This window comes from Rhinatrema bivittatum, chromosome 3 (genome assembly GCF_901001135.1).
Source record: "Rhinatrema bivittatum chromosome 3, aRhiBiv1.1, whole genome shotgun sequence".
NCBI lineage: Eukaryota > Metazoa > Chordata > Amphibia > Gymnophiona > Rhinatrematidae > Rhinatrema > Rhinatrema bivittatum.
Window position 1 is genome coordinate 475,089,078 of NC_042617.1, and position 26,478 is coordinate 475,115,555.

Here is a 26,478-nt window from a genome sequence, read left to right on the forward strand (position 1 = left end):
AAGCCATGGGGCCTGATGGGATTCATCCAAGGATACTGAGGGAGCTCAGAGATGTTCTGGCGGGTCCACTCTGTGACCTGTTCAATAGATCCCTAGAAACGGGAGTGGTACCGAGAGATTGGAGAAGAGCGATGGTGGTCCCGCTTTACAAGAGTGGGAATAGAGAGGAGGCTGGTAACTACAGACCGGTTAGCCTCACTTCAGTAGTGGGAAAAGTAATGGAGTCACTGCTGAAAGAGAGAATAGTGAAATATCTACAGTCCGGAGAATTGATGGACCAGAGGCAACATGGATTCACCAGGGGAAGATCCTGTCAGACAAATCTGATTGACTTTTTTGACTGGGTAACCAAGGAATTGGATCAAGGAAGAGCGCTCGATGTCATCTACTTGGATTTCAGCAAAGCTTTTGATACGGTTCCGCACAGGAGACTGGTGAATAAAACGAGAAGCTTAGGAGTGAGTGCCGAGGTGGTGACCTGGATTGCAAATTGGTTGACGGACAGAAGACAATGTGTGATGGTAAATGGTACTTTCTCTGAAGAGAGAGCGGTTTTAAGTGGTGTACCGCAAGGATCGGTGTTGGGACCGGTCCTGTTCAATATCTTTGTGAGCGACGTTGCAGACGGGATAGAAGGTAAGGTTTGTCTTTTTGCGGACGACACTAAGATCTGCAACAGAGTGGACACGCCGGAAGGAGTGGAGAGAATGAGACGGGATTTAAGGAAACTGGAAGAGTGGTCGAAGATATGGCAGCTGAGATTCAATGTCAAGAAGTGCAAAGTCATGCATATGGGGAGTGGAAATCCGAATGAACTGTATTTGATGGGGGGGGGGGGGGAAAGGCTGATGTGCACGGAGCAGGAGAGGGACCTTGGGGTGATAGTGTCTAATGATATGAAGTCTGCGAAACAATGCGACAAGGCGATAGCAAAAGCCAGAAGAATGCTGGGCTGCATAGAGAGAGGAATATCGAGTAAGAAAAGGGAAGTGATTATCCCCTTGTACAGGTCCTTGGTGAGGCCTCACTTGGAGTACTGTGTTCAGTTCTGGAGACCGTATCTACAAAGAGACAAAGACAAGATGGAAGCGGTACAGAGAAGGGCGACCAGGAAGGTGGAGGATCTTCATCGGATGACGTACGAGGAGAGATTGAAGAATCTAAATATGTACACCCTGGAGGAAAGGAGGAGCAGGGGTGATATGATTCAGACTTTCAGATACTTGAAAAACTTTAATGATCCAAAGACAACGACAAACCTTTTCCGTAGGAAAAAAATCAGCAGAACCAGAGGTCACGAGCTGAGGCTCAGGGGAGGAAGACTAAGAACCAATGTCAGGAAGTATTTCTTCACGGAAAGGGTGGTGGATGCCTGGAATGCCCTTCTGGAGGAAGTGGTGAAGTCTAAAACTGTGAAGGACTTCAAAGGGGCATGGGATAAACACTGTGGATCCATCAAGTCTAGTGGGCATAAATAGAGAGGAGGCAGCAAACACTGCACGGAGCGGCAGTAGCCACTGAGGCATTCACGGAGCGGGATGCCAGTGGTCAGTAGTTGGTGTTCCACCTTCAGGCAGCAAAACACTGCACGGAGCGGCAGTAGCCACTGAGGCATTCACGGAGCGGGATGCCAGTGGCCAGTAGTTGGTGTTCCACTTTCATGCAACAAAACACTGCACGGAGCGGCAGTAGCCACAGAGGCATTCACGGAGCGGGATGCCAGTGGCCAGTGGTTGGTGTTCCACCTTCACGGAGCAGAAGGATGGAGGGTTGTCATCTCAAAAAACAAAACAAAAAAACAAACAAGCAAACAAAACAGGGGTGGGTAAGGGGCAGGGATGTGGCCTGCTGGTTGCGGCAGTTGCTACCCCTGATTGAGCTGGATGTTCACTAGGATGGCGCTGCTCTCTGCATTGGTGGAGGGGTGGAAGGGAATTGGGGCCGGAAGGTGCTGGAAGCCAATAGAGACGGGTGGGAGGGAGAAAAAGGGGGAAAAAAAACTGGATAAACTGCGTAGCTTGCTGGGCAGACTGGATGGGCCGTTGGTCTTCTTCTGCCGTCACTTCTTTGTTTCTATGTAACAGATTTCTGTTTTATTCGGCGCGCCCAGCGGCGCGCGCTTTTCTTCGCCCCCATTAGCTGCTTGCTACCTATGATTGATTACCACAAAATGGCGGCGCCCCTGCAGTAACCATGCCAATCTGTCTGACCCTTTCCTGTGAGTCACAGTGACTCACAGGAAAGGGTCGGACAGGTCGGCATGGATACCAGAACGCAGCGTATCCGTGCTGACATTTTCTGAGCAGCATTGAATGCAGCCAATAGCGCTGTCATTCGGTGCTCTCTGTGGATTTTACTGATGAGCCAGCAGTATATAAACATCAGCACGAGGAGCCATGCAGTTATTTCCAGCGATGCTGTGGGGAGGTGGGCTGCTGGGTGGAAGAGGGAGCAGGCAGAATTAATAGAGAAGAGATAGGCTAGCTACTAGTAAAGGAAAGAAAAATATTCTTTGTTTTGCTGCAGTGCCAGGGTCAGCTACAGCTACTACTATTCCTGTTTCTTTCAAGCTGTTTATTTTGGTCATCTCTGACTGAGAAGAGAAGCTGTACTAGGTCAGTTAGCACTGACCACCATTTAGGGTGTTGGGCTGGCTTGGAGAGAGAGAGATTATTTTCAATTTCATCCATTTTTCTGGAGTGACAAATTCCTGCTTTTTTAATTCCAATTACTTAGTCTCTCAGTGCACTGGGCTTCACTGGGAAGTTTAACAGGCTGGGTCTGTGCAGTCAAGTGCCCAGGGAGTCTGCCTCTTTTGTGCTTACAAGCAAGCAGCTTCTGTGTACATGCCACACACATTGGTGCACAGCCAGGCACCGTGACAGTGGGCAGTGGGCATTTTAAACAGACTGAACCTTATTATTCAGTGGGTCTGTGCAGTCAAGCGCCCGGAGAGGCTGCCTCTTTTGTGCTTACAAGCAAGCAGCTTCTGTGTGCACGCCACACACATTAGTGCACAGCCAGGCACCGTGACAGTGGGCATTTTAAACAGACTGAACCTTATTATTGTGGGACAGTGGGAATTGTTACTACTCAGTGACATAAAATCCATAATGTCAGGGAAAGAGAGATGCAATCGAGTGATTGGGACTGGCAGAGGATGCACCCCAAAAGACACTAGTGCAACACCACCAGTACAGGTAAAAAGGCAACTGTCGCAATCTAAACTCTTTGTAGGGGATGGCAGTTCCATGCCAAAAAAAACAAAATCTGACCATGATACATCGCCATCGCCACCACATGTTTCTGGCCCTGTAGTTTTGGAGGAGAGGGAAGGGGAGGCAGAGTCATGTCCGACAAAATGTAGACACCCAAAAGCAGCAGGGGGACAGAAGTCTCGACTAACACTTAGCGTTCACAAGGTAGCGCAGTCACTGTTAGCTTCTGATTCATATGAAGAATCTTCTTGTGTGGGATTCTCATCAGAAACGGAAGAAGTAATAGCTGACGAATCTTCGGTAGAATCAGTTAGTCCTGTCTTAGCCTCCACAAATGTGCAGCAGGGGAGAGATGACAGTGATACCGAGGAGGAGGAAGAGCAGTCAGTACAGGCACAGAGGGTGACTGATGATGCCCTCTCTGGCATTGCTTCTCAGGGTGCACCCACTACCTCAACCCCAGTGCCTGCATCCACCCCCAAGGTGTTAGAGAGGGAGGATCACGAAAGACATCTCCGATCTGGAAACACTTTAAAGTGACGGAAGACCCGCGTTATGCTCGGTGTAATTACTGTGCCAGGGATATTAGCAGAGGCAAGCAAATGGGACATCTGTCTAATTTTGGCATGAACCATCATATCAAGAGGCAACACCCAACAAGATTACTGCCATCTGGGGATGGTGGCAGTTCCAGTCGGGGAACCCCTTCCAACCAGTGTGCAGTGGTAGGAAAGCAGCAGAGTCAGCCCACGCCCTCATACCCTTCTAGCAGTCAGGCGGCAGGCCAGCAACCCCCTGACATGTGGCAGAAGCGACAATCCACCATGGAGGAAATGGGATGGAGTGCGGTAACGCTATCCCGGGGTAGGAGGCAGGCAGCCTCAAAAGTTGTAACCAGGAGCATTGGGGAAATGATTGCCCTTGATGACCAGCCCTTGCAGCTAGTGCAGAATGTGGGTTTCAAGCGTTTTTTTGAAGGTCGTACTTCCAAATTACAAAATCCCGTGCAGAACCACATTTAGTAGAAAGGTCATCCCCAGCCTGTACAAGCAGTGTCGCCGTCACATTCAAGCACTGCTAGCTAAGGCAGACGGAAGAGTGCATTTCACCTGCGATATCTGGACCGCCATGAATGCTGCACACTCTTACCTCTCTCTGACAGCACACTGGTGGGACATGGCTGAGGCAAGGGCAGCCAGCAGCTCTATTACTGAAGAAGTATCAGGGTGGAGGTGGGCTTTACTGCACACCCACCTGACGGACCAGGCCCATACCGCAGCCAATATTCTAGCATGCATCAGAAAGATGCTGGAGGGCTGGCAACTACACCAGTGAGGAAATAACAAAGTGGTGGATGCCACAAGGAAGTCTTTTTCAATTTTTAATCACGGAGACGTAAAATATCATATACAAGTGCCCGACTCTGGCCGAGTTTCGCCACCAATAGTGGCTGCCTCAGGGGCTTATGAATCAGAGAAAAGTATTAAGATAATGGTCCGAATGAAATCCACTCTGCACATGTATCTATTATTTGTACACCGACACGGTCCGTCTCCTCTCATTGAAAAAGACTTCTTTGTGGCATCCACCACTTTATTTCCTCATGGCTTTACTGGATCGCCTACCTTGCAACTACACCAGTGAGACAGGAAAACGCAGGCAGGGTTCTTTGTCACAGACAATGGTGCAAACATGGTTAAGGCAATAACCGATGGGCGCTTTAAGAACATCCAATGTTTTGCACACACTCTGAACCTGGTAGTGAAGTCAGCTCTGGGCTTGGAGTCCAATGACAAGGAGAATGAATACCTGCATAGGTTATTACAGAAGTGCAGGAACATAGCAGCACACTTCCACAGAAGTGTCAAGGCGGGGCAGGTTCTCCGACAAAAGCAGACTGATTTGGATATGCCTCACAAGCTTCTCATTCAAGACATTGCCACCCGGTGGAATTCCACCTTTATGATGCTGGAGAGGTTACTGGAGCTGCAGACACCCCTTCATGAACTTTCTGATAGAATGGACATAGGTGTGCAGAATCCCCTAGGGCATCATGATTGGTTAGTCATGAGTCAGCTGGTAAAAATCCTGCAGCCCTTCAAGGATGTCAAGGAGGAGCCGAGTTCCAGAAGTGCCACCTTGGCTGACATCATCCCTATAGTTAATTTCCTGGATGAACATTTGGAGGCCTTTAAACGGGAAGACGGAATGACTGCTGAGGTGCTGGAGTGTCTGGACGTTTTGCAGCAGCAGGTGAAAGACAGATTAAGGCCTTTAACAGACGACCGCACATACATGCTCGCCTCTGTCTATGATCCCCGTGTGAAAGGTAAACTCGCCCTACAGACCAATTGTCTGTCATTTGTGAAGGAGCTGCTGTTAGAAAAGGTCCGTGAACAGGAGCGCCATAGGCGGAGACAGATTAGGCTTGAAGCAGAGGTGGAAACAGCAGGCACGTCAGAGAGTTGTGCTGCTAGCCCAAGCAGGAGCAGCACTGTGTCAGGAACAGATAGTACCTCCTCCTCCACGTCAGAGCGCCCAAGGCATGTTGGCCATAAAGATTCATCAGTTGTGCAACGGGAGAGAGAGAAAGCAGCTGGGTTGAGTGACTCTGAGCCCACCCAAGCACAGGAGAAGACAGCAGCACAGCTGTCAGTGACACGGTATCTCTCAGAGCCGATAGAGAAAATGCAGACAGATCCGCTAGCATATTGGGCACACAAGTCCACTGTCTGGCCACACCTAGCCAAAGTGGCTCAGCGATATCTGTCATGTCCACCAACCAGTGTGCCCAGTGAACGTGTCTTTTCAATGACAGGGGATATCATGAGCCCTCACCGCTCAAGGCTGGCACCAGAGTTGATGGAAATGCTAGTGTTTTTGAAAGGAAACCTGCCTTTGCTTGGGTTTCCAAATTTTCCCTGTGAATGGCAAGATGAATAAAAGCAATTCAAAGCCTTGCAGCAGCTCCAATTGCCTCCTATGCTCCAGATAATATAAGCACTGCAGCACATGTACCTGACATGAATCGCTGTGCCTGACCGTCAATTGTCCAGGCATTGTGTTCCTACAAGTGTTTGACCTCGACTGCTGTGCCTGTTCATCCAGGCCTTGTGTTCGTACAAGTGTTTGACCTCGATTGCTGTGCCTGTTCATCCAGGCCTTGTGTCCCTAGGTGGGATTGACCTCTGTCCTCGACTGCTGTGCCTGTTCATCCAGGCCTTGTGTTCCTACAAGTGTTTGACTTCAATTGCTGTGCCTTTCAGTCCGGGCCTTGTGTTCCTACAAGTGTTTGACTTCAATTGCTGTGCCTGTTCATCCAGGCTTTGTGTTCCTACAAGTGTTTGACCTCGATTGCTGTGCCTGTTCATCCAGGCCTTGTGTTCCTACAAGTGTTTGACCTCTGTCCTAGACTGCTGTGCCTGTTCATCCAGGCCTTGTGTTCCTACAAGTGTTTGACCTCGATTGCTGTGCCTGTTCATCCAGGCCTTGTGTTCCTACAAGTGTTTAACCTCGACTGCTTTGCTTGTCAGTCCAGGCCTTGTGTTCGTACAAGTGTTTGACCTCGATTGCTGTGCCTGTTCATCCAGGCCTTGTGTCCTTCAAGGGTTTCACTTAGATTGTATGCCCTCTGGGGATAGGGAAATACCTACAGTACCTGAGTGTAATCAACTATGAAGTGCTGGAAACGTTTAAAAATAAGAATATAAATAAATTAAGAAAAATAATTACTATCCCTGTCCATCCAGGCCTTATGTCCCTAGGTGGGATTGACCTCTGTTCTTGACTGCTTTGCCTGTTCATCCAGGCCTTGTGTCCCTAGGTGGGATTGACCTCTGTTCTTGACTGCTTTGCCTGTCACTCCCGGCCTTGTGTCCTACAAGTGTTTGACCTCGATTGCTGTGCCTGTTCATCCAGGCCTTATTTCCCTACCAGGGCTCGACCTCTAATGCTGTGCCTGTCTGTCCAGCTTGGAGCTAGGATATAGTTTGCATGACCTTCATAATACAGGCCATTTTCCCAAGCTGTTTCTTTGTTGCTACATTAATATTTCTAGTGCTATAGAAAACTGGTGGTGGTTGTACTCTAGTTCATCCTCTGTGTTCCCATTGTTTACAGAGGCACTGTACGGCACAAAGTCAACATAGGTTGATATTGCAGATTTGGACTTGAGTAGCAGTATTCTTATTTCTGAGAGCTCTTCAAGTTCCTTTGTCATCAGCTGAAGTGCGTAAGTACAGTCTGTATACACTAGACGCCAACGGTATTCACTAGACTCCAACGGAAACACCCCACTCTAGGGGTGAACCTGTTCTAGGGAGTCCTTTCCTGCACAAAGGAAAGGGAACTGTCTCCTGGGCCAGCCTGTCTTTCCCCTATCAAAACCACAGGGACCAGACTACCTCCACTCTGCCAGCCTGTCTTGCCCCTATCAGCTTTCTGCCACTCTGCTTTGCTGCCATACACCAGATGAATCAATTAACTCCTTGTGGTGTTCTTGCCACTCTCATGGTTCCTCAGTGTGTTGGTGCTAGTCTATCTGCTTGCTATGTTCCCCCTTCATTGTGCTGTTTGATGTCAATGCCACTTGTCTTGCCGCTTTGCCTGTCGTGCTGCCTTCGATGGTTCATGCATCTGCTATCGGTGCTCTCTTTTGAAGCTGTGGTGTGGTTTTGACATTCTCACTGCTGCTTTGTGCCTCTGTTAAAGCACTCTTGCCACTTCTGGTACCCCTTTGCACCTTTCCAGTGCATTAGGCTATTCATGCCACTTTGGTGCCACTTTGCCACAGTCTAAGTACCTTGGAGCTCTTTTGTTGTTGTGATGATTGCTCCCCAGAAGTGTCATGAAAATTGATAATAAAACCCCAATTCTGCAGCCAAAAATAGGCTGGAAATCCTTCCCCCATTGACTTTAATGGGAACCGGAAAACGTATTGACATATTGACGTATGGAATTCTCCATATGTCCGAATGCAACGGAAATGACCCCCCACGAATACGTATCACGAATGCAACGAAATATTTTTGGCTGCACATCCCTACAAACTTCGTCATTAAGCACTACTTCGCCTGTGGGTAATTCTCAATTGCTGTAAGCTGATGCGTGAAACAGTGGGCATTGGTGCATTGATATGGCTCTGAAAACATTAGGAGCATTGTGCATGTTGGTAGATGTTCATCTTCTTAGATTAGTAAGATCCTGTCTACTCTCTGGTGGGTGGTCGAGACCAGATGGGTTATCTACAGGGTAGATCTATTGATCAGTACCTTGATTCAACTTCTTTGCAAGGAAGAGGAAGGTCTTCAGAGGATCCTTCCTTTGACAGCTTGTGGCCTGGATTCCTTGTGATTGAGGAGCTCTGAGGTTAAAGCTGTATTACAGAGGGCCATGCATGAGAATTGCACAACCAACGAAGTGTCTGAGCAGTTGCTTCCATGCCCCCTTATACATAGCTGGGGAGCAGAATCACAGGGTCTGTTGACCCCCCCCCCCCCCCCCTAGTGTTTTTGTACCAGATACCAATGGACTCCTTTGAAGTCAGTGGTGGCTTAGTGTTAAGATCATTACGTGCTTGCTCTGCAGCTCACTATAGCCCTACTATCCCTTTTCGAGGGCTTGTGGGTAAGGCACTATAATGAGAGAGGTCTTTATTTGATCTTTCTACCCATCAGCAGTTTGTTCCTTGCACTCATGACAGAGAGCAAGGGACAAAGACTATAATGTAGCCCATCTGAAACTTGGCTTGGGTATTTACCTGGATCAGGGAATTGTCTAGATCCCAGTGTTGCTGCAGTAATACCTCTTGGTCAAGCGGAGGATGAGAGTTTAGCTAAAGCCAAATTTCTTAGTGTCCAGTCAGATGAATCCAGAACAAGTGGGTTATGCATTTCTACCTGCAGATGGAGACTGACTAACTCCCGTCACAGTATATACACCCTTGCAGTTACATCAGCCTGCCAGTATTCTCCCCCTCCAGCAGATGGACATGTATCTTCCCACTGGGGATTGCTTCATTTTAAAATAAAGGAGAATTAAGGATAAAATTCACTCCACTCTCCTATATTGCTATCAAATGGTCCCCTCTCCCAATTGAGAATTCCTGATATGATTTATGTGGTCCCTCAGATGATGTGTCCTTTGGTCCGGTAGCTGGTTTTGTCGGCATGGACTTAGCTGCTTGAGCAGCTGAAAGGCAGCAGGTGCAGGAAGCAGAGTCCGGAGGTGACGGCACATGCCCTCTCCCCCTGCAGCCGGAGACTGTCTCTGTGCTCTGCCAGGTATGGCTGAGATCCAGTAAGTTAAAAAAAAAAATACAGTGACTTAACAGGAGTTTTTTTTGTTGTATAGGGTTTCCTCCTCTCCTGTGCACATAAGTGTTGGACGCATAATTTCTAGGAGCCTAACTGAGTACCTATGTAAAAAAACAAAACCAGCTAAACGCACGCCTCTGGCCGCCATTCAGCACGTTGTCAGCCATCATGGCGCTTGTGCCTAAGAAGGCTTAAGCGTCTTTCTCTTTGCACTGTTTGTTATATATGGGCATCTCAGCCAGGAGTGCCCGCTGACTTGTGCCTGTGCTGCTTGGAGGCTCAGGGTGAATTGTCTTCCTCTGATTTCACTGAGCTTGGTTCTTCCCAGCCGGATGTGGGTCTGGTTAAAGACGATTCAGGTGGGGTGCCTGATTTTGGAACTCCCCTAACTGGTTCCTCAGCAGCGGAAGGTAGCTCAGCGAGTACACCTCAAGTACCTCCCAGTCTGTATGCTTCTACTTTTTCATGGGTAGAATTTTTTCCAGGGGTTGCAATCCTTTCTTCAGGCGCAGTCCTCTGCCCTATCCCATGATCCTAGAGCAGAGATGCAGGGGGGTGGGGTGGGAAACCTTGCCTAGATTTTTTGTTAGGCGCCGGAGTACTCCTGGAGCGGCAGCACGAGATCTGGACTGATGAGTATGGTGAAATTTCCTGGACTAAAACCGTATGGAACTATGTTGCAGTTCTTTCATAGGGATGAACTGCCAATTCTGATTTCCCAGATCTTGGAAAATAATTTCGAATTCCTAGGGCAGATTCAGTGTCTGAGCCAAAGAGAAATCCCATTTTGGTTTCCTTGTGTACAGCCTCTTATTTTTATCCCCATGATGGAGGCCATTCAGGAATTAATTGATCTTGAATGGAGCGTCCCAGAGTTTAATTTCAAAGGTGGTTGGATTTTGGAAGGCCTGTACCCTCAGGCTCCAGTGGTAGGAGAGCACATGTTTTTTTCCCAAGGTGGAAATGCACTTTTGTGTGCAGTCTTCAAGTAGGTCACTATTCCCGTGAAAGGAGAAGGGGGCTTGAAGGATGCTTGCGCTAAAAAGATTAAGACTATCCTTAAGCAAATCCCATTAAACTACACAGTTACTTTATCACATAAGAAAAACGTCAGCTGAGGAGGTGAAAAAAAAACATATATATGGCCCTTATATTTTACAATACATTTGCAGGGAAATTTCAGGACAAATGAAGCCCCTATCTGCAAAACTCTGGGTCTTAATAAAAGAAACTGTCTCCTCTTCTGTGTTTTAGTCACATCAGGATACATTCTGACTTAAGTGCAGGAATTCTTCATTTCGATGTTTAAATAAGTCTCAAAAGTGGAAATGTTGCCCCAGAATACAGAAACAAAGCAGCCTCTGGTATGTATCCCATAGGACAGTGGTTCTCAACATTTTTTCGGATAGGACACACCTGACAGACATCGAACATGTGACCGTCACGGGGCTATATGTAAACATACATATAGCGGTTGCTCTTACAATCACCAATAAAGAACAGCTTGAGGTGGTGGACTGATCCATCCAACCTATTAAAAGGGATGAGGTGATATGATGCCACCCTTAAGTAAAATCGGCATAGGCGACTATCTATTGGAGTTATCTGCAGAGGCACTCCTTGACTGTCACTGGGTCAGGCAGCTAGTACATGCTGACCCAGGAAAAGTCATTCCTTGACCTCCTGACTCCATGAAAGGGCTGGCGCCTGGAGTTTCGGGGTCGCTTGGGTCCAAGGTTGCTGGACCTGTATCTCCGATAGTCCCTGAGCCTTTAACGTCTCAAGTTTCTAAGGTTGCCTCATGATTTATCTTCTCGCAGTCTCGACTTAGCCTCTCCTAGACGAGTTACTCTAAATCTTCTCCAAATAACAGACTCCCACAAAAGGGCAATTTTCCTAAATGAGATTTCGATGTCTCATCAGCTGCCCAGTTTCAAAGATATAATAGCCTCCTTACCTCCATGTCTGAGGCCGCTGCTCGAGCGGTCATCTTAAGATCATAAAGGGCATCTGCCAAAAAGGCTACCCCTGACTTAATCCAGAACATATCTGTAGATTCAGGCAACTGCTGCACCCATCTTAATAATGCAAGAGCCATGTAACCTCCACATATGGAGGCCAGTAGAAAAGGTCTACTTTAGGGTTGACTCAATCCTCCTATCCTGATGGTCCTTTAGGAATGTCCCACTTTCCACCAGGATAGTGGTTTTATGAACTATAGCCGATACCGAGGCATCTACCTTAGAGATTCTAAGGAAACACTCCTTTGTCTCTTGAAGTAGGTGATATAGCTTTCCTAGGGCCTAGATCCCCTTTAAGAATCCCTGGAGATTTTCCCCATTCGGCCATCACTATTTCTTGAAGGGCAGGGTGAAATGGGGATGCTCTGGATGAGGGTTCCTTCGACCTGCATCTCGTCCCTAGCATCGGATTTCTTAAGCTCTGCCGGGCCACCAGAAGCAGGTAACTCTTCTTTCAGAAAAGGTGTTCCACTGCTGCCTCTTCTTCACCCTCAGAGTGCCATTCTTCCATGTCGGAGTGAGTTGAATCCAATAGAATTGGGGAATCCCCTTTAGGCTCCTGAGTAGGAGTTTTAGATGGATTCAAGTCCTCAGGGGCTGTTCTGATCATCCTGCATCAGGAGGACAAATTCCGTGGAAGAGAACTCTTTGGGATGACCCAAGGGGTTCCTCTTCCATCCTGGAAAACTGCCATGCCCCAGGGGAAGTTCTCGAGGGTGGGCTTAGGACTACAAGGTCTCTAGGCTACCTTGATGTAACTCCCACCTCTTGATCTGTCCGGGAAGCTGACAATTTCCATCTACTCCTCTGGAGGGGAATAAGTCTATCACTGGATCCTGCCTCCCCTGAATTTGTGTCACAGAGGGTCCAGCCACTATGGGGACCCTCTTAGTACCACAGTCTGAGCAGCTTCTATCCCTCAGAATGCTCGCGGTCAGGACATGACCTGTTCTAATGGTAGAACAGACACTTTAAACCCTCTTTTTTACAATTACCTCAGATGTACATGCATGTTTCTTGCGATGTTTTCTGAACGCTACCACCTCAGATGCTCACCTCCTTCCAGCTCAGTAGGCACCATCAACATGGGCTTCTTTCGCCACCAGGGGTGCTACCGGCCCTTATCTACCTAGCGGAAAACTTACCCCTGCATAAGAGCAGACTCTCTCGTCCCGGGTGGGGGGACCCCATGCAAGGGCTGACACACCAGAAACCCCGTAGGAAACTGGGAGCACTGAGACGCAAGGAGGAGACCATGAAAGAGCAGGAGGGTCTACAGCTCTAGGTGCTGGGCAGAAGATCAGTAGGTAGGGAGATGTTTCGTCGATCCACTTCTCCTGGAGACAGCCTCCAACCACACCCTTCTTATGGTGGACCGGACTTCACATGGAAGTTTGAGGAGAAGTGGTCTATGTCTGCACTGGCAGTGGAAGAAGGAAGACCCAAGAGAGATGACTAATCTAGCAGTAGAATAAGGATTTTCTGCATGATCTTATTTTGTTTAGAGACGTATGCGATGATGTGACTTCTTATGAAAGTCTTGCTTGCCTCCCATAATACATCTGGATTAGCATGATCTTTATCATTAAATTCCACATACACTGTCCATTTGGTACAAACATAATCCTGAAAGGTTTGATCTTTGTATAAACTGGAATTCATCCTCCAATTCATCAGCCTTTGCCCTCTATAACCAAAAATCAAATTGAGCATTACTGGTGCATGATCTGATATAGTAATAGACCCTATTTTATTCTCCACCACCATCAGATCCTCTGCTATCAATAAATCTTATCTCAGGAAACTTTTATGTGGGTTGAAGTAAAATGTAAAAATCATTGTCACCATAATGTAACATGTGCCAAATATCCAATAATCCTAGCTCATTGTTCATAAAAAGTCACTCATTTTTTCATGTCATTTTGTATGCTTTATGAAGTTTATAATCTATCATGCAGTCAATTCATTAAAGAACACCTACATACCGACTGAAGGAGGTACACAGGAACAACAGGAGCAAATAACTATGATATTGAACCCACTAAGAAAGAAATGCCTACTCTGGTAAGACCAACTTTAATTACACTGGATTTGATCTGGGAAGCTATTGTTAGCTTGGGAAATGCTAGGATATCACAGTTAAATCCAATAGTGGAAAAAATTAATAATATTGAGGGCAGAGTTGATAAGATAGAGAACTCAATGTTCTGGCTCACATAAAACATCCATGTTTAATTACCCAGGCAGCTAAACTTTCCCCCCAATCAGTCCTCATGACAAAGATTCTGTAAAGTCTCTGAAATTGTTTATTGCACAAGTAAACTTTACTTACAATTGTTGCACTTCAGGCGGAAGCCCCAGGCAAGAATCTTTGGTAACTGGAACTATGGCAGGAGAAAGGAGAATGGAGTTTCTTGTGTTGCAGGAGTTAGTTATTGTAGAGGTGGGAAGGATGAGAGGAATAGGAGGCTGATTTAGCCCATAGAAGAAGGCAATAAGAGGGAAGTTACTCCAATGCTTGTTTACCCAGACTGTACAGATCGATGCTTTGTTGGATGATGTCTGAATGCAAATCCTGTTCTCACTTCCCCCTGCCGTAGAAGCAGAGAGCAACGCTGTGTATGCATTCGAGTGATGTATCAAGCTTAATTGGTTTAGGGTAGTAACTGCTGTAATAAGCAAGCTACCTCCATGTTTTTTATTTACCCAGATTGTGTAGTTCAGTCCTTTTGGTTGTTATCTGAATGCAAATCCTCTTTTCCACATTTCCCTTTGCCGTTGAAGCAGAGAGCAATGTTGGGGTTGTAATAACCGAGCAAGGGATTTTTTTGAGTAAGGGTAGTAATCACCAGGTAGTAAACATTTCAGCAAGCCACCCCCATGGCTCTACTCTTCAATCCCATCCTCTAGTCTTTATGGATCCACAGTGTTTATCCCATGTCGCTTTGAAAACTTTCACAGATCAGGTCTTCACCACTTCCTCCGGAAGGGCATTCCAGGCATCCACCACCCTCTCTGTTTTGTTTTTTTTGTTTTTAAAAAATGTATTAATCGCTTAACACAATTGGCCTAAGCGATGTACATAATTACACACACAAAATAGTATATAATGTCAGGAAGAAATACTTCCTGACATTGGTTCTGAGTCTTCCTCCCTGGAGCTTCAAATTGTGACCTCCTAGTTCTATTGATTGATTTTTTTTTTTTTCCATTGTAAAAGGTTTGATTTTGACCATGAATCATTAAAACCTTTCAGATATCTGAAAGTCTGTATCATATCTCCTCTGCTCAGCCTCTCCTCCAGGGTGTACATATTTAGGTTCTTTAATCTCTCCTCATAAGTCATTTTATGAAGACCATCCACCTTTTTGGTTGCCCTCCTCTGGACTGCCTCCATCCTGTCTCTGTCCCTTTGGAGATATGGTCTCCAGAACTGAACACAGTACTCCAGGTGGGGCCTCACCAAGTCCCTGTACAAGGGGATCATCACTTCCTTTCTCTTACTAGATATTCCTCTCTCTATGCAGCCCAGCATTCTTCTGGCTTTAGCTATCTCCTTGTCACATTGTTTCACCGACTTCAGATCGTTAGACACTATCACCCCAAGGTCTCTCTCCTGCTCCATGCACATCAGTCCTTCACCTCCTATCAAATACAATTCTTTCGGATTTCCACTCCCCATATGCATGACTCTGCACTTCTTGGCATTGAATCTCAGCTGCCATATCTTCGACCCAGCTTCCTTAAGTCACATCTCATTCTCTCCACTCCTTCCGGCGGGTCCACTCTGTTGTAGATCTTAGTATCATCCGCAAAAAGACAAACCTTACCTTCTATCCCATCCGCAATGTCGCTCACAAAGATATTGAATAGGACCGGTCCCAACACCGATCTTTGCGGCACTCTGCTTAACACCGTTCTCTCTTCAGAGTAAGTTCCATTTACCGTCACACATTGTCTTCTGTCAGTCAACCAGTTTGCAATCCAGGCCACCATCTCGGCACTCACTCCTAAGCTTCTCATTTTATTCACAAGCCTCCTGGTGGGACCATATCAAAAGCTTTGCTGAAATCCAAGTAGATGACATTGAGCGCTCTTCCTCGATCTAATTCCCTAGTCACCCAGTCAAAAAAGTTAATCAGATTTGTCTGACAGGACCTTCCCCTGGTGAATCCATGCTGCTTCTGGTCCAGCAATTCTTCTGACTGTAGATAGTTTACTATTCTTTCTTTCAGCAGCAACTCCCATTACTTTTCCCGCCACCGAGGTGAGCCTAACCGACCTGAGTTTCCACCCTCCTCTCTGCTCCCACTCTTGTGAAGCAGGGCCACCACAACTCTTCTCCAATCATTCGGCATCACTCCTGTTTCTAGGGATCTATTGAACAGGTCATGCAGCGGACCCACCAGCACATCTCTGAGCTCCCTCAGTATCCTGGGATGAACTTCATCAGGCCCCATGGCTTTGTCCTCTCTTAGTTTTCCTAGCTCTTCCCATACATTCTCTTCTCTAAACGGAGTTGCATCTATTCCACTCCCCTCCAATTTCTTATTAACTACCAACGGTCCTTCTCCAGGGTCCTCTTTAGTAAACACCGAACTGAAGTTTTTGTTTAATATTTCTGCCATTTCTTCGTCTCTCTCCACACATTGATCTTTTTCACCTTTCAATTTCACTATACCACATTGAACTTTTCTCCTTTCTCTGATGTATCTGAAAAATGTTTGTCACCTCGCTTAACCTCTATGGCAATCTTTTCTTCTGCTTGACTTTTTGCTTTCTTGATTACTTTCTTTGTCTCCCTCCAGTTCCACCAGATATTCTTCCTTGTGCTCCTCCCTTTGGGATCCTTTATATTTCTTGAGCACTGTTCGTTTAGCTTTTATTTTGTCAGCCACCTCCTTTGAGAATCAAATAGGTTTCATTTTTCTTTTGCTTTTCTTTACTTTTCTAACATATAGATTAATTGCCTTGGTAATTGCTCCTTTTAATTTGGTCCATTGTTCCACATCTCTCAGTGATGGTTATCTTTTTAAAGGGCTTCAGTTGTAATCTGTAAAACTATAGTCTGATGAGTCTGACTTCAGTGCCCAGAAGTACTATAGAATCTCTTCTAGAGAATAAAATCACTGAACATATATAAAAGCATGGTTTAGTGGAACTCAGCCGGCATGGATTTACACAGTTTAATGGAACATTGCAAACATGGATCTGCACAAGGGATTTCTTGCTCACCAGTCTGCGATATGTTTTGAAGGGGTTAATAAAGATGTAGATAATGGTGATCCAGTGGACATAGTGTATTTAGATTTTCAGAAAGCATTGACAAAGTCCCCCATGAGACTTTTGAGAAAAATAAAACATCATGGGATAAGTGTCAGTGTCCTATTGTGGATTACAAATTAACAGATAGGAAACAGTAGAAATAAATGGTCAGTTTTCTCAGTGGAGAAAGGTAAAACAGTTTAGTGCATCAGGGATGTGTACTGGGACCCGAGCTGTTTAATACATTTATACATGATTGTATGACCAGTGAGGTGATCAAATTTGTAGATGAGACAAATTTTTTCTGACTATGGAAATCAGAATCGAATTGTGAGAAATTGCAGGAAGACCTTGTGAGACTGGGAGATTTGAGTATCCAAATGATAGATGAAATGTAATGCAGATAAGAGCAAAATGATGGATGTTGGGGAAAATTAACCCACACTGTAGTTACATGATGTTAGGTTTCATATTAGGAGTTAAAACCCAGGAAAATGATCTGGATGTTGTGGACAATACTTTGAAATCCTCTGCTTAGTATGCGGTGATGGTGTAAAAAAAAGAAATGTTAAGAATTATTAGGAAAGGAATGGAGAATAAAATGGATTATATCATATCTCTGTATTGCTCCATGGTGAGACCCTACCTAGAGTACTATGTGCAGTCTCATCACCGCTTCGCAGAAATGATATAGCTGAGCTGAAGAAGGTACAGAGAAGGGCAGCCAACATTATAAAGGGAGTGGAACAGCTCCCCTTTGAGGAAAGGCTAAAGAGGGTAGGGCTGTTCAACTTTGAGAAGAAGACCGCTGAGTGGGGGCTATGATAGAGGCATATAAAATCATGAGTGGAATAGAACTGGTAAATATGAATAGGTTATTTGCTCATTCAAATAATACAAGAACTAGGGGATATTCTCTGAAGTTAGTAAGTAGCACATTTAAAACAAATTGGAGAAATGTTTGCACTCAACACACAAACTCTTGAATTCATTGCTGGAAGATGTGGTAAAGTCAGCAAGCGTAGCTAGATTTAAGAAAGGTTTCAACAAAATCTTGGAGAAATCTATAAACTGTTAATAACCAGGTAGACTTAGGAAAAGCCACTTCTTATCCTTGGGCATTATTGGCATGGGATCTGTTTGCTGTTTGGGATACTGCCAAATACTTGTGATCTGGATTGGTCACTATTGGAAACAGGATATTGGACTTGTATGTCAGTGATGATTTTTCTCTTTGTTTCTTTTACTCCCTTTTTTTGTATTTTGATTATCAGATATATTAAGAATTGACCAAATGGTACAGTTTAATTATCTTGGGGAAATTGCCATCGTCAGACAAATTTACACTGTGGCCAATCCCTCTACCAGCCCTTCCCTCACGGATTTAATAAAAAATCCCAATACAACATCCAGTGAGCTTGTTGAGTTCAGATCAGCCATCAACTTCACAAACTTAAATGGAAAAACAGTTTGGCAGCTTTTTTAAAAGCCCTGCCTCCAGTCTAAGCTATTGCTAGTATTGGCAAACCTCATCCTGATTCACATTCTATTCTAGTCACCCTCGGACTGGTGTTGGCTGACCTAGATCTGCAGGTAGGCTTCGGTAGGATGGAGTTCATGAAATTAATGGCAGAAAGAGAGAGAGAGTAAAGCCTATACCAGCACATACAGGCTGTGTTTGGAGTACAATGATGGTTTTATTCTGTGTTGGTACAATAAACCTGATCACATACCTCTGTCCTGTCTCCCTCATTTTAGCTTTTTTTGAAGAATTCAGTAATCTTGAGGTTCCCATATAATAATTTTGTGTTTCAAATCTGGTAACTGTGGTCCCATGTTGAATTTGCCTGGCCACTATGCTACCTAGCAAAGAAGAGATTGCAGTGCAGACATTACCACAACTGTTGCCACTTGTCCTGTATCTGCCATGTCCGTTGTTGGTAGTGCAGTGTGAAGGAGGAGGTGGAAAAAGTTTCTATGGAAGGCAGCAAGATATTGGCTGGGGTGACAAAGGAAAGGAAGAGGAGGCATTTACCATCCTTTTCCTCTTGTGGCAACACTACTGACTCAGTTTTTAATCCCAAAAATACATTTTCAAGTCACACTTTTCTTAGATATCGGTTAACATCAGTGCAGAATATGTCTAGAAATAGGACCACCATTTTTAAGACCTAGGATATTCTTGTTGTACCTAATTCTAGATCCCAATACTTCATTTGAAACTTTGTTGTAATATTTTTTGTTTACACAACAGTTCCATCTCACTGCAAAATGTTGTGACTGGACATGGATTCCTATTTCGCCGTTACTCAATAGTAAAAATACGGTGTAAATAAGAGACCATACAAGTCTTTTGGAAGGGACCGTTTATGTTTACCCCTGAAGCAGTGGATGCAAAACCTGAATCCGTGTCGTGATGGAATATTGTGGACCTAAGCAAAACTTTAATTGTTTAAATTAAAAAAAAATTACAACAGTCTTAAATGAAGTATTGGGATCTCTGATTATAATGTGGCAACTAGGTACAACAAGACTATCCTGGTCTTGCATATGATGGTGCTGATTCTAGACATTTTCTGCATCGATGTTAATTTGATATCTAACAAAAATGTGGGATGAAAATTGTACTGTTAATTCTTGTTTCATTTCTTCCCTTACAGTTTGCAATTCTCCACTGATATTGAGCTTTTTAAGCAGCAACTATCTGCTTTGGAGAAGAAAAGTTTCATACAGAATAGGGCAGACAGAACATATTGTGGTTTTTGGAGCTATTCTGTTGAGTTTGAACAACAAATTCTAGAAAAGGGATAGTGTTGGTAGAGGCATACTTTTAAAAGCTTATACTATGTTTAGTAGATAGTCATGGCTGTTTTGTACTTTTTTGACCAAGCATTTCAAAGGAAGGTTATTTACAAAAACACTAACATCTTGAGATTGGAAAAAGATTTCACAAGAAGTCTAGTTTGGAATATGTAAATCATCAGTCAGCTATGTAAAAGATAATGAGATTTCTAACCTTAAGTCTTGATACATATGTTTCCCAAACCTATTGATACCAGAGCCAGTTGAAGTTTCAAGGAAACCTAGGTGGGGTGAGTAGTATAGGTTTGGCAAACACTGCTTAATATGGGACTATTAAGTGACTTGTTTTTGACTGTAAAAAAAAGCCATAAAGTAATAAGGATGTGGATGACAATACATCTTGTTTCTCAGATTGTAAGAGTTCATCTTCAAACTTTTTTGTTTTGAAAAATGTATAGTTGAAAAGCTGAAACATTTTCAACTTTATTTTATTTTTTGCAGGCAATATGGATTCCACACATTCATTGCCCAACTTTATGTTGGACATGAACATAAAGATCTCCCATGTTGAATGCCATCCAGAGGAAGTGCTGGTTAAATTTTGTGGCAAATATAATGCTGAATGCGAGTTTGACTATCACATATTACAAACTGAGATACAGTGTGTTCCCAAAATTAAAGATAGCATTGGTGTTGGTGAGTTTTGTTTGGTGGAAGATAAAATATTTGGGGAGTGGCACAGGGGAAGAATACTAGATAAGAAAGAGGATCTATACAAAGTCTTTTTTATAGATAATGGCAAAGTGCTAACTGTTAACGCCATACAAGTTGCATCTGCCTGTGGAGAATTGTTTCAGTTGCCACCAAGAATAGTTTATGGTATCTTTGCAAGCATACTTCCACTTGATGAAACATGGACTCCTAAGGCTTTAAATTATTTTTCATCACTAGTTGGATGGCAAGTTGAAGGTCACGTGCAAGCTGTTTTACCATATCAAACTGTCCTCCTTGAAGTGCCAAAAATAACTAGCCACGTTATTGAACTGAAATTAGGAAAGTATATTGATGGAGATTCATTCCGCCTTATTGTTGAAATGTCAAAGGAATTGCCTGAAAATCTTATTAGTGAAATACCAAGCTCACTTAAATGGAAATCTAATAGGAGAGATACTTCATTAAGGGCAAATGAGATTCTCTCCAGATTTCAGCTGGTTATCGATGATCTGCAGCCATGTTTATCTGTAGGGACTACAGAGAGAGTGAAAATAACGGCAGCACTGAGCCCAAAGCGATTCTATTGTCAGAAGTTAGCATGGATGCAAGAACTGCAAGATTTAACATCAGCTATGTCTTTGCAGTATGAAGCTGTTTGTAAAGTAAACAAACCACAGTGTGAAAGTTTTGGAACCCTCTGTGCGGCAAGACAAAAAGATGGACAGTGGCACAGGGGAGTTATAGAACAGCTGTTTGGAGATCAGGTTAAAGTTTGGTTCATGGATTTTGGGAACAGTGAAACTGTCTCTTCTAATTATGTTTATAAACTTGAACCACAGTTCCTTTTAGTACCAATGATGTCATTCCCATGTGCTTTGTCTTCTCTAAGTAGTCAGAATGAAGAAATTAGGAATTCTCAACTTAAAGAACTTAAACGAGCATTGTTAGGACAAACTATTTCTGCCCATATTGATCTTTTCAGCCCCAAGGAACATGTGTTTAATGTTACACTGCACACTGAAGACTTAAATACTGATGATAAACTTCAACTGACCAATCAACTTCTTCCAGTGTTTTCTCCAAATGGTCATGCACAAATGTGTAATGCCATGACAAAACTTGCAACAAGTGAAAATCATATTTCTTATAAGAGTGCTTCTGAAACCAAAAAACTGGATGGAGATCATCCAACTGAAAATGACTTTTTGAAAATTCCATGCCAAACTGTAGAAATGAAAATAGACTCTGTTCATGTTGCTTATGTTGAATATGTATTGAATCCATCCAACTTCTGGATTCGAACGGATGTACATGAGCATGAATTTCTGACCATGATGAACAACATTTCAGAGCTCTATAATGCTTACAGTATGAATGACCAGATTCTTGAAAATCCAAAATGTGGTTTACTTTGCTGTGCACGATATACTAAGGACAGCCATTACTATCGCGCTGTTGTCACTGAAGTACTTGATTCTAGCATCACTGTGTATTTTTTGGATTTTGGAAATACTGACACTATACCATTCTTTGATGTAAAAATTTTGCTTCCGCAGTTTAGTGAACTACCAGCGTTGGCAATGTGCTGCACACTTGCTCATGCATTTCCTGTAGAAGATATATGGATAAAGAATGCAACTGATTTCTTTAAAATGACTGTGTTTGCAAAAGAGCTCTTGGTCCATGTTCTTGCAAAGCAAAATGACAAGTATGTTGTTGATGTACACCTTACAGAAACCTCAGAGAAATGTAATGTTGTTGCACTTATGGTACAGGCGGGATTTGCTGAGTATTGGCCGCTAAAGTCAGGTTACTGTCCTCCAAATTTGGACTTGAAGAGCTCCCAGATAGATCCTCAAGTACCAGATTTGAAAAGTAAAGAGACAAATTCTAAGAAAAATAAATTTATTTGTATTGGCAAACTAGTATCAGCAAAAGGGAATGCCCATCAAACTAATTCTTCAGAAAGTACAGTTACTCTCTCCAAAGAAAATACTGCTGCTCCTCCAAGTTGGGAACATAAACCTCTTGAAAGAATACCAGCTATGACAGGTTATGCTGTGTGTACTTATAAGCAGCACATATTCAAACCAGGAACTGTTCTTGATGTTGTATGTTCTAATATAATATCTCCAGGAGACTTTTGGTGCCAACTGGATAACAAATTAGCGGAATTGAAAATTTTGATGAGAGAAATTCAGAACTATTACAGAGTTTCCAATGAGCCTTATCAACCTGGGCAGACTGCTTGTATTGCTAAATATGTGAAAGATGGAAAATGGTACAGAGCATCTATTTTGCAGCAAGTGTCAAAAAAAGAAGTAGAAGTGATGTTTGTTGACTATGGTTATAAAATAAATGTTCTGGTTACAGATCTCCAAGCTATTACCTCTAATTTTCTTCTTTTTGAGGGTCAGGCATTTAGATGTTCCCTTTACAACCTAATCGAGCCCATAGATCCTGGACACTTAAACTGGACAAGACAAGCTTGCAGAGATTTTAGAAGTTTTATTAATAATGCTGCCAGTGGGTCACTGAAATGTAATATCTATGCTCTAGTTCTTGAAAGTCATAAGCGTCTGTGTAACATAGTCAATTTGGAGACTCCATTTGTACGTGTAGATCAGTTTCTTATTGATCATGGTCATGCCAAGCCTGGATTCTCCACGCAGCTTGCATCATCAGTGTGTCTTCATAGCTTTTACTATTCTTCATTTAATCTGAAAATTGGAAATGAAGAGGAAGTACATATCACTCATATATGCAACCCTGGAAGTTTTTTTTGCCAGCTTAGTAAAAACAGTGAAATTTTGGACAAACTGATGATAAAGATTGCAGAAATTGGTAATAAAATGAAAGAGCAAAAATGGGAAGGCAGTAGACTGAGTGTGTGCATAGCGAAGTATTTTGAAGATGAAAACTTTTACAGAGCTTTAGCTTATCCCATTGAATCATCCTCTTATGTGATGGTAGACTTCGTTGACTTTGGCAACAAGCAAATGGTAGAGCAGCATGATTTGCTTCCTATTCCAGAAGATGCCACAGAAGTATTCTTTACACCTATTCAAGCCATCAAATGCTGTCTCTCGGATTTTAATGAGAGAGAATTTCCAGTGACTGTGAACAAGTGGTTTGAAAAAAATTGTCTGGGGAAGACTCTGAAGGCAGTTTTAATATCCAGGAACATAGATGGACAATTGGCAGTGGAACTGTATGATGGATGTCTTCAAATTAATGCAAAAATTAAAGATCTGTTGCAGGTGTGTGTGGTAGATGAACAATCGCGCAACAAGGACAATAAATCAGTACCTAAACTAAAAAGTCACCAAAAGACTAAGTCAATAATTGAAGACACAAATATGGAGAGCCACGTCTCAAAAGCTGAAGATAAAAGTCAGGTAAATGAATTACATAGGACTAATGATGACAGAGTTTTAAAAAACAAAAAAGAACTTGTGCTTGATATCCAAGAAATGATTTCCCAACCTCTATCGGTCAGCAAGAATGAAAATGTTATCTCCATAAATACTGGTTTGAACAAAAAAATGGGTTCACATGAAGTTACAGACTGGGATACCTCTTTGGATTCGTTACTGCATCTCGATTCACATGGCCATGAATATGTTGTGGAAAGTACAACAAAGTATTGTACACCCAAAATAAATAATATTGAACAAGAGGACGACTGGACTATACCAAAATACACTGATCTTCCTCGGCCAAATATTCAACAAAATTCAAAGCATAAAGGATATGTTTCTCATGTTAATAGCCCATTATGTTTCTATTTCCATCTTGCAGCAGATGAAAACTTAATAGTTCAACTTGCAGAAGAACTTAACAAAATGACTGTATATGCAGTACAAAACTTCAGTGACCTTACAACTGGAGATCTCCTTCTAGCAGAGTATGCACTTGATCTTGCTCTGTATAGAGCAGTTATTAAAGAAGTCAAATCAGTCAGCTCCTTTGATGTAGAATTTATTGACTATGGTAATTCCTCAATTGTAAATATGTCTCAAATATTCAAGATTCAGAGGAAATTCTTAACTATACCAAGGTTTGCTATACATTGTTGTCTTAGTGGAGTAAATAGTGTAAAGTGTAATGGAACATGGAACAAGGAAATTACATCTTACTTTATGGAAAAGGTCAATGGGAAACCAGTCATGTGTGAATTTTTACAATTACATAATGAACAATGGAAAGTTAATATAATTTCTAATGAAAAAAGTCTTGGTGATGAACTAATGCTGTATCAACAGACCTTAGAACTGAAGAAAATCCTTTTAGTTACAGAACAGTCCAATCTGATTAACCATACTAATCTAGAGCAACAAGAGATATTGCAAAAATCCTCTAAGGATGAACTTTTGAAAACATCTGTTGAATATAACTGCTGCAACAATGCATGGTACATAGAGACAAATAATAGAGTTCCTTGTCAAAGACTGAAACCTGGACAGTTAGAAAAAGTCCGGCTACTTAATGTTTTAGATTGTGGAGACTTTCATGTAATCTTTCCAAGAAGTTCAAAACAATCAACTCATTTAACATTGCTGATTACCAAGGCAGTGAAAAGTAAAGACAACTTATTAGCAGCAGAGCATATTAAGGAAGGCATGCAATGCTTGACAAAATCAGAAAATAAAATGGAATGGCTTCGATCAGAAGTAAAACAAATATATAAAGATGAAAAGAAAATGTTAGTTTTTTTTATGGATTATGGCACAACTGAAAAAGTATCTATATCTAATGTCAAAATGCTAAGTGGAGACATAAAAGATATTCCTAAGCAGACCGTTGCGTGCAAATGGATTTTCACTGAAAATGTTGGAAAGATGTCATTTAACAATATAATGAATTCATTCACAAATCAAGAAATAAAAATCCTGTTTCAGAGTTATCTGAAGACTGTCTGTATTTGGAAAGTAGAGATAATAATAGATGGCAAACTATTTATGCAGTATTTAAATGACACTAATTGTGAAGACAAAAGTTTATGCAGGAAAGATATGTTGCCCTTCCAGATGATTCCTTGGGCTGAACTGGACAGCTATAAGCAGTACTGTGTATTTGCAGCTACAGTTATCAATCCATCCAATTTTTACATTCAATTAAAAGATTCTCTAGACATTCTGGAAACCTTGTCTATGTTGTTGTGTGGTCTTCCTGAGAATTTACCATCTTTACCAAAGGAATTTATTTTAATTGGTTCTCATTGCCTAATTAAGTATATTCCAGAAGATCAATGGTACAGGGCAGAAATTTCTGAATTGTCTGATCAAACTGTGCTTCTTACACTTATGGACCTTGGTAGAACACTCTGTATCCCTTATTATAATATCAATACATTGAAAATGATTCCAGAAAATCTTGCATGTTTACCAAGACTAGTGTATTGCTGTTCTTTAAATGGCGTGATTCCTGCTACAGGAAAACAGTGGACTAAGGAAGCTATACTTTTCTTTCTGGAAAATCTTACTAAAGACAACCTGATTTTCCAATTTAAGGAATACAGTCCTGAAGTATACCTGGAAGTAGACTTGATGAATGGGCAAACAAAATTAGCAGATCAGCTGATTGATGCTGGATATGCTCTTCATGCCAAAAGAAGCACAGCGTGGCTTGATGCAGGTGACAGCACAAACATTAGTGATAAAAATTACAAAGGGCTCAAAGAAACAGGGAATAAACATTTTCTGGGACATTCAGTGTTGGAATATGGCTGTGTTGAAAGAAAACAGCTAGCATATGAAAAGAGAAGAAACCTACCAAGCCTTTCAGTTTCAAGGAAGCTTATTGGTAAACCTTCAAGAGTTAGTGATGTACAATTGAAAAAGGAAATAAGTTCATATAATACCACAGGGAATGCAAAAGATGCTCTGAATTTTAAAGTGGAAGGAGGAGTGAAATATAAAGATGCTGTTGGACCATGTAAAAGTACAGAACAGATTGCCAAAAAATGGTGATTGATAAAGAAGTAACACTGAAAGAATATTCAAACTGTAAGTAATTGTCATGTAATAAAATGTAGAAGCTATTTTTGTAGCATTTTTGCAAGATTTAACTGTTTTTAGGCTTTTATAACAGACTGTTGGGTGCACTATCTCATTGAAAACAGTGTTATTTCAGTTCTGGTAA

General features: G+C 42.7%; 1 protein-coding gene across 1 annotated transcript in view; it reads left to right on the top strand.

The window, feature by feature from the left end:
• Positions 1-26,478, top strand: part of TDRD15 (tudor domain containing 15) — a 58,562-nt gene that overhangs the window by 11,217 nt on the left and 20,867 nt on the right. Inside the window, exons 3-4 of the mRNA XM_029595997.1 lie at positions 13,512-13,617; positions 20,122-26,342. Of these exons, the coding sequence (XP_029451857.1) occupies positions 20,127-26,306 (6,180 nt within the window). The 5' untranslated portion in view covers positions 13,512-13,617; positions 20,122-20,126 and the 3' untranslated portion in view covers positions 26,307-26,342. The remainder of the gene's footprint in view (positions 1-13,511; positions 13,618-20,121; positions 26,343-26,478) is intronic.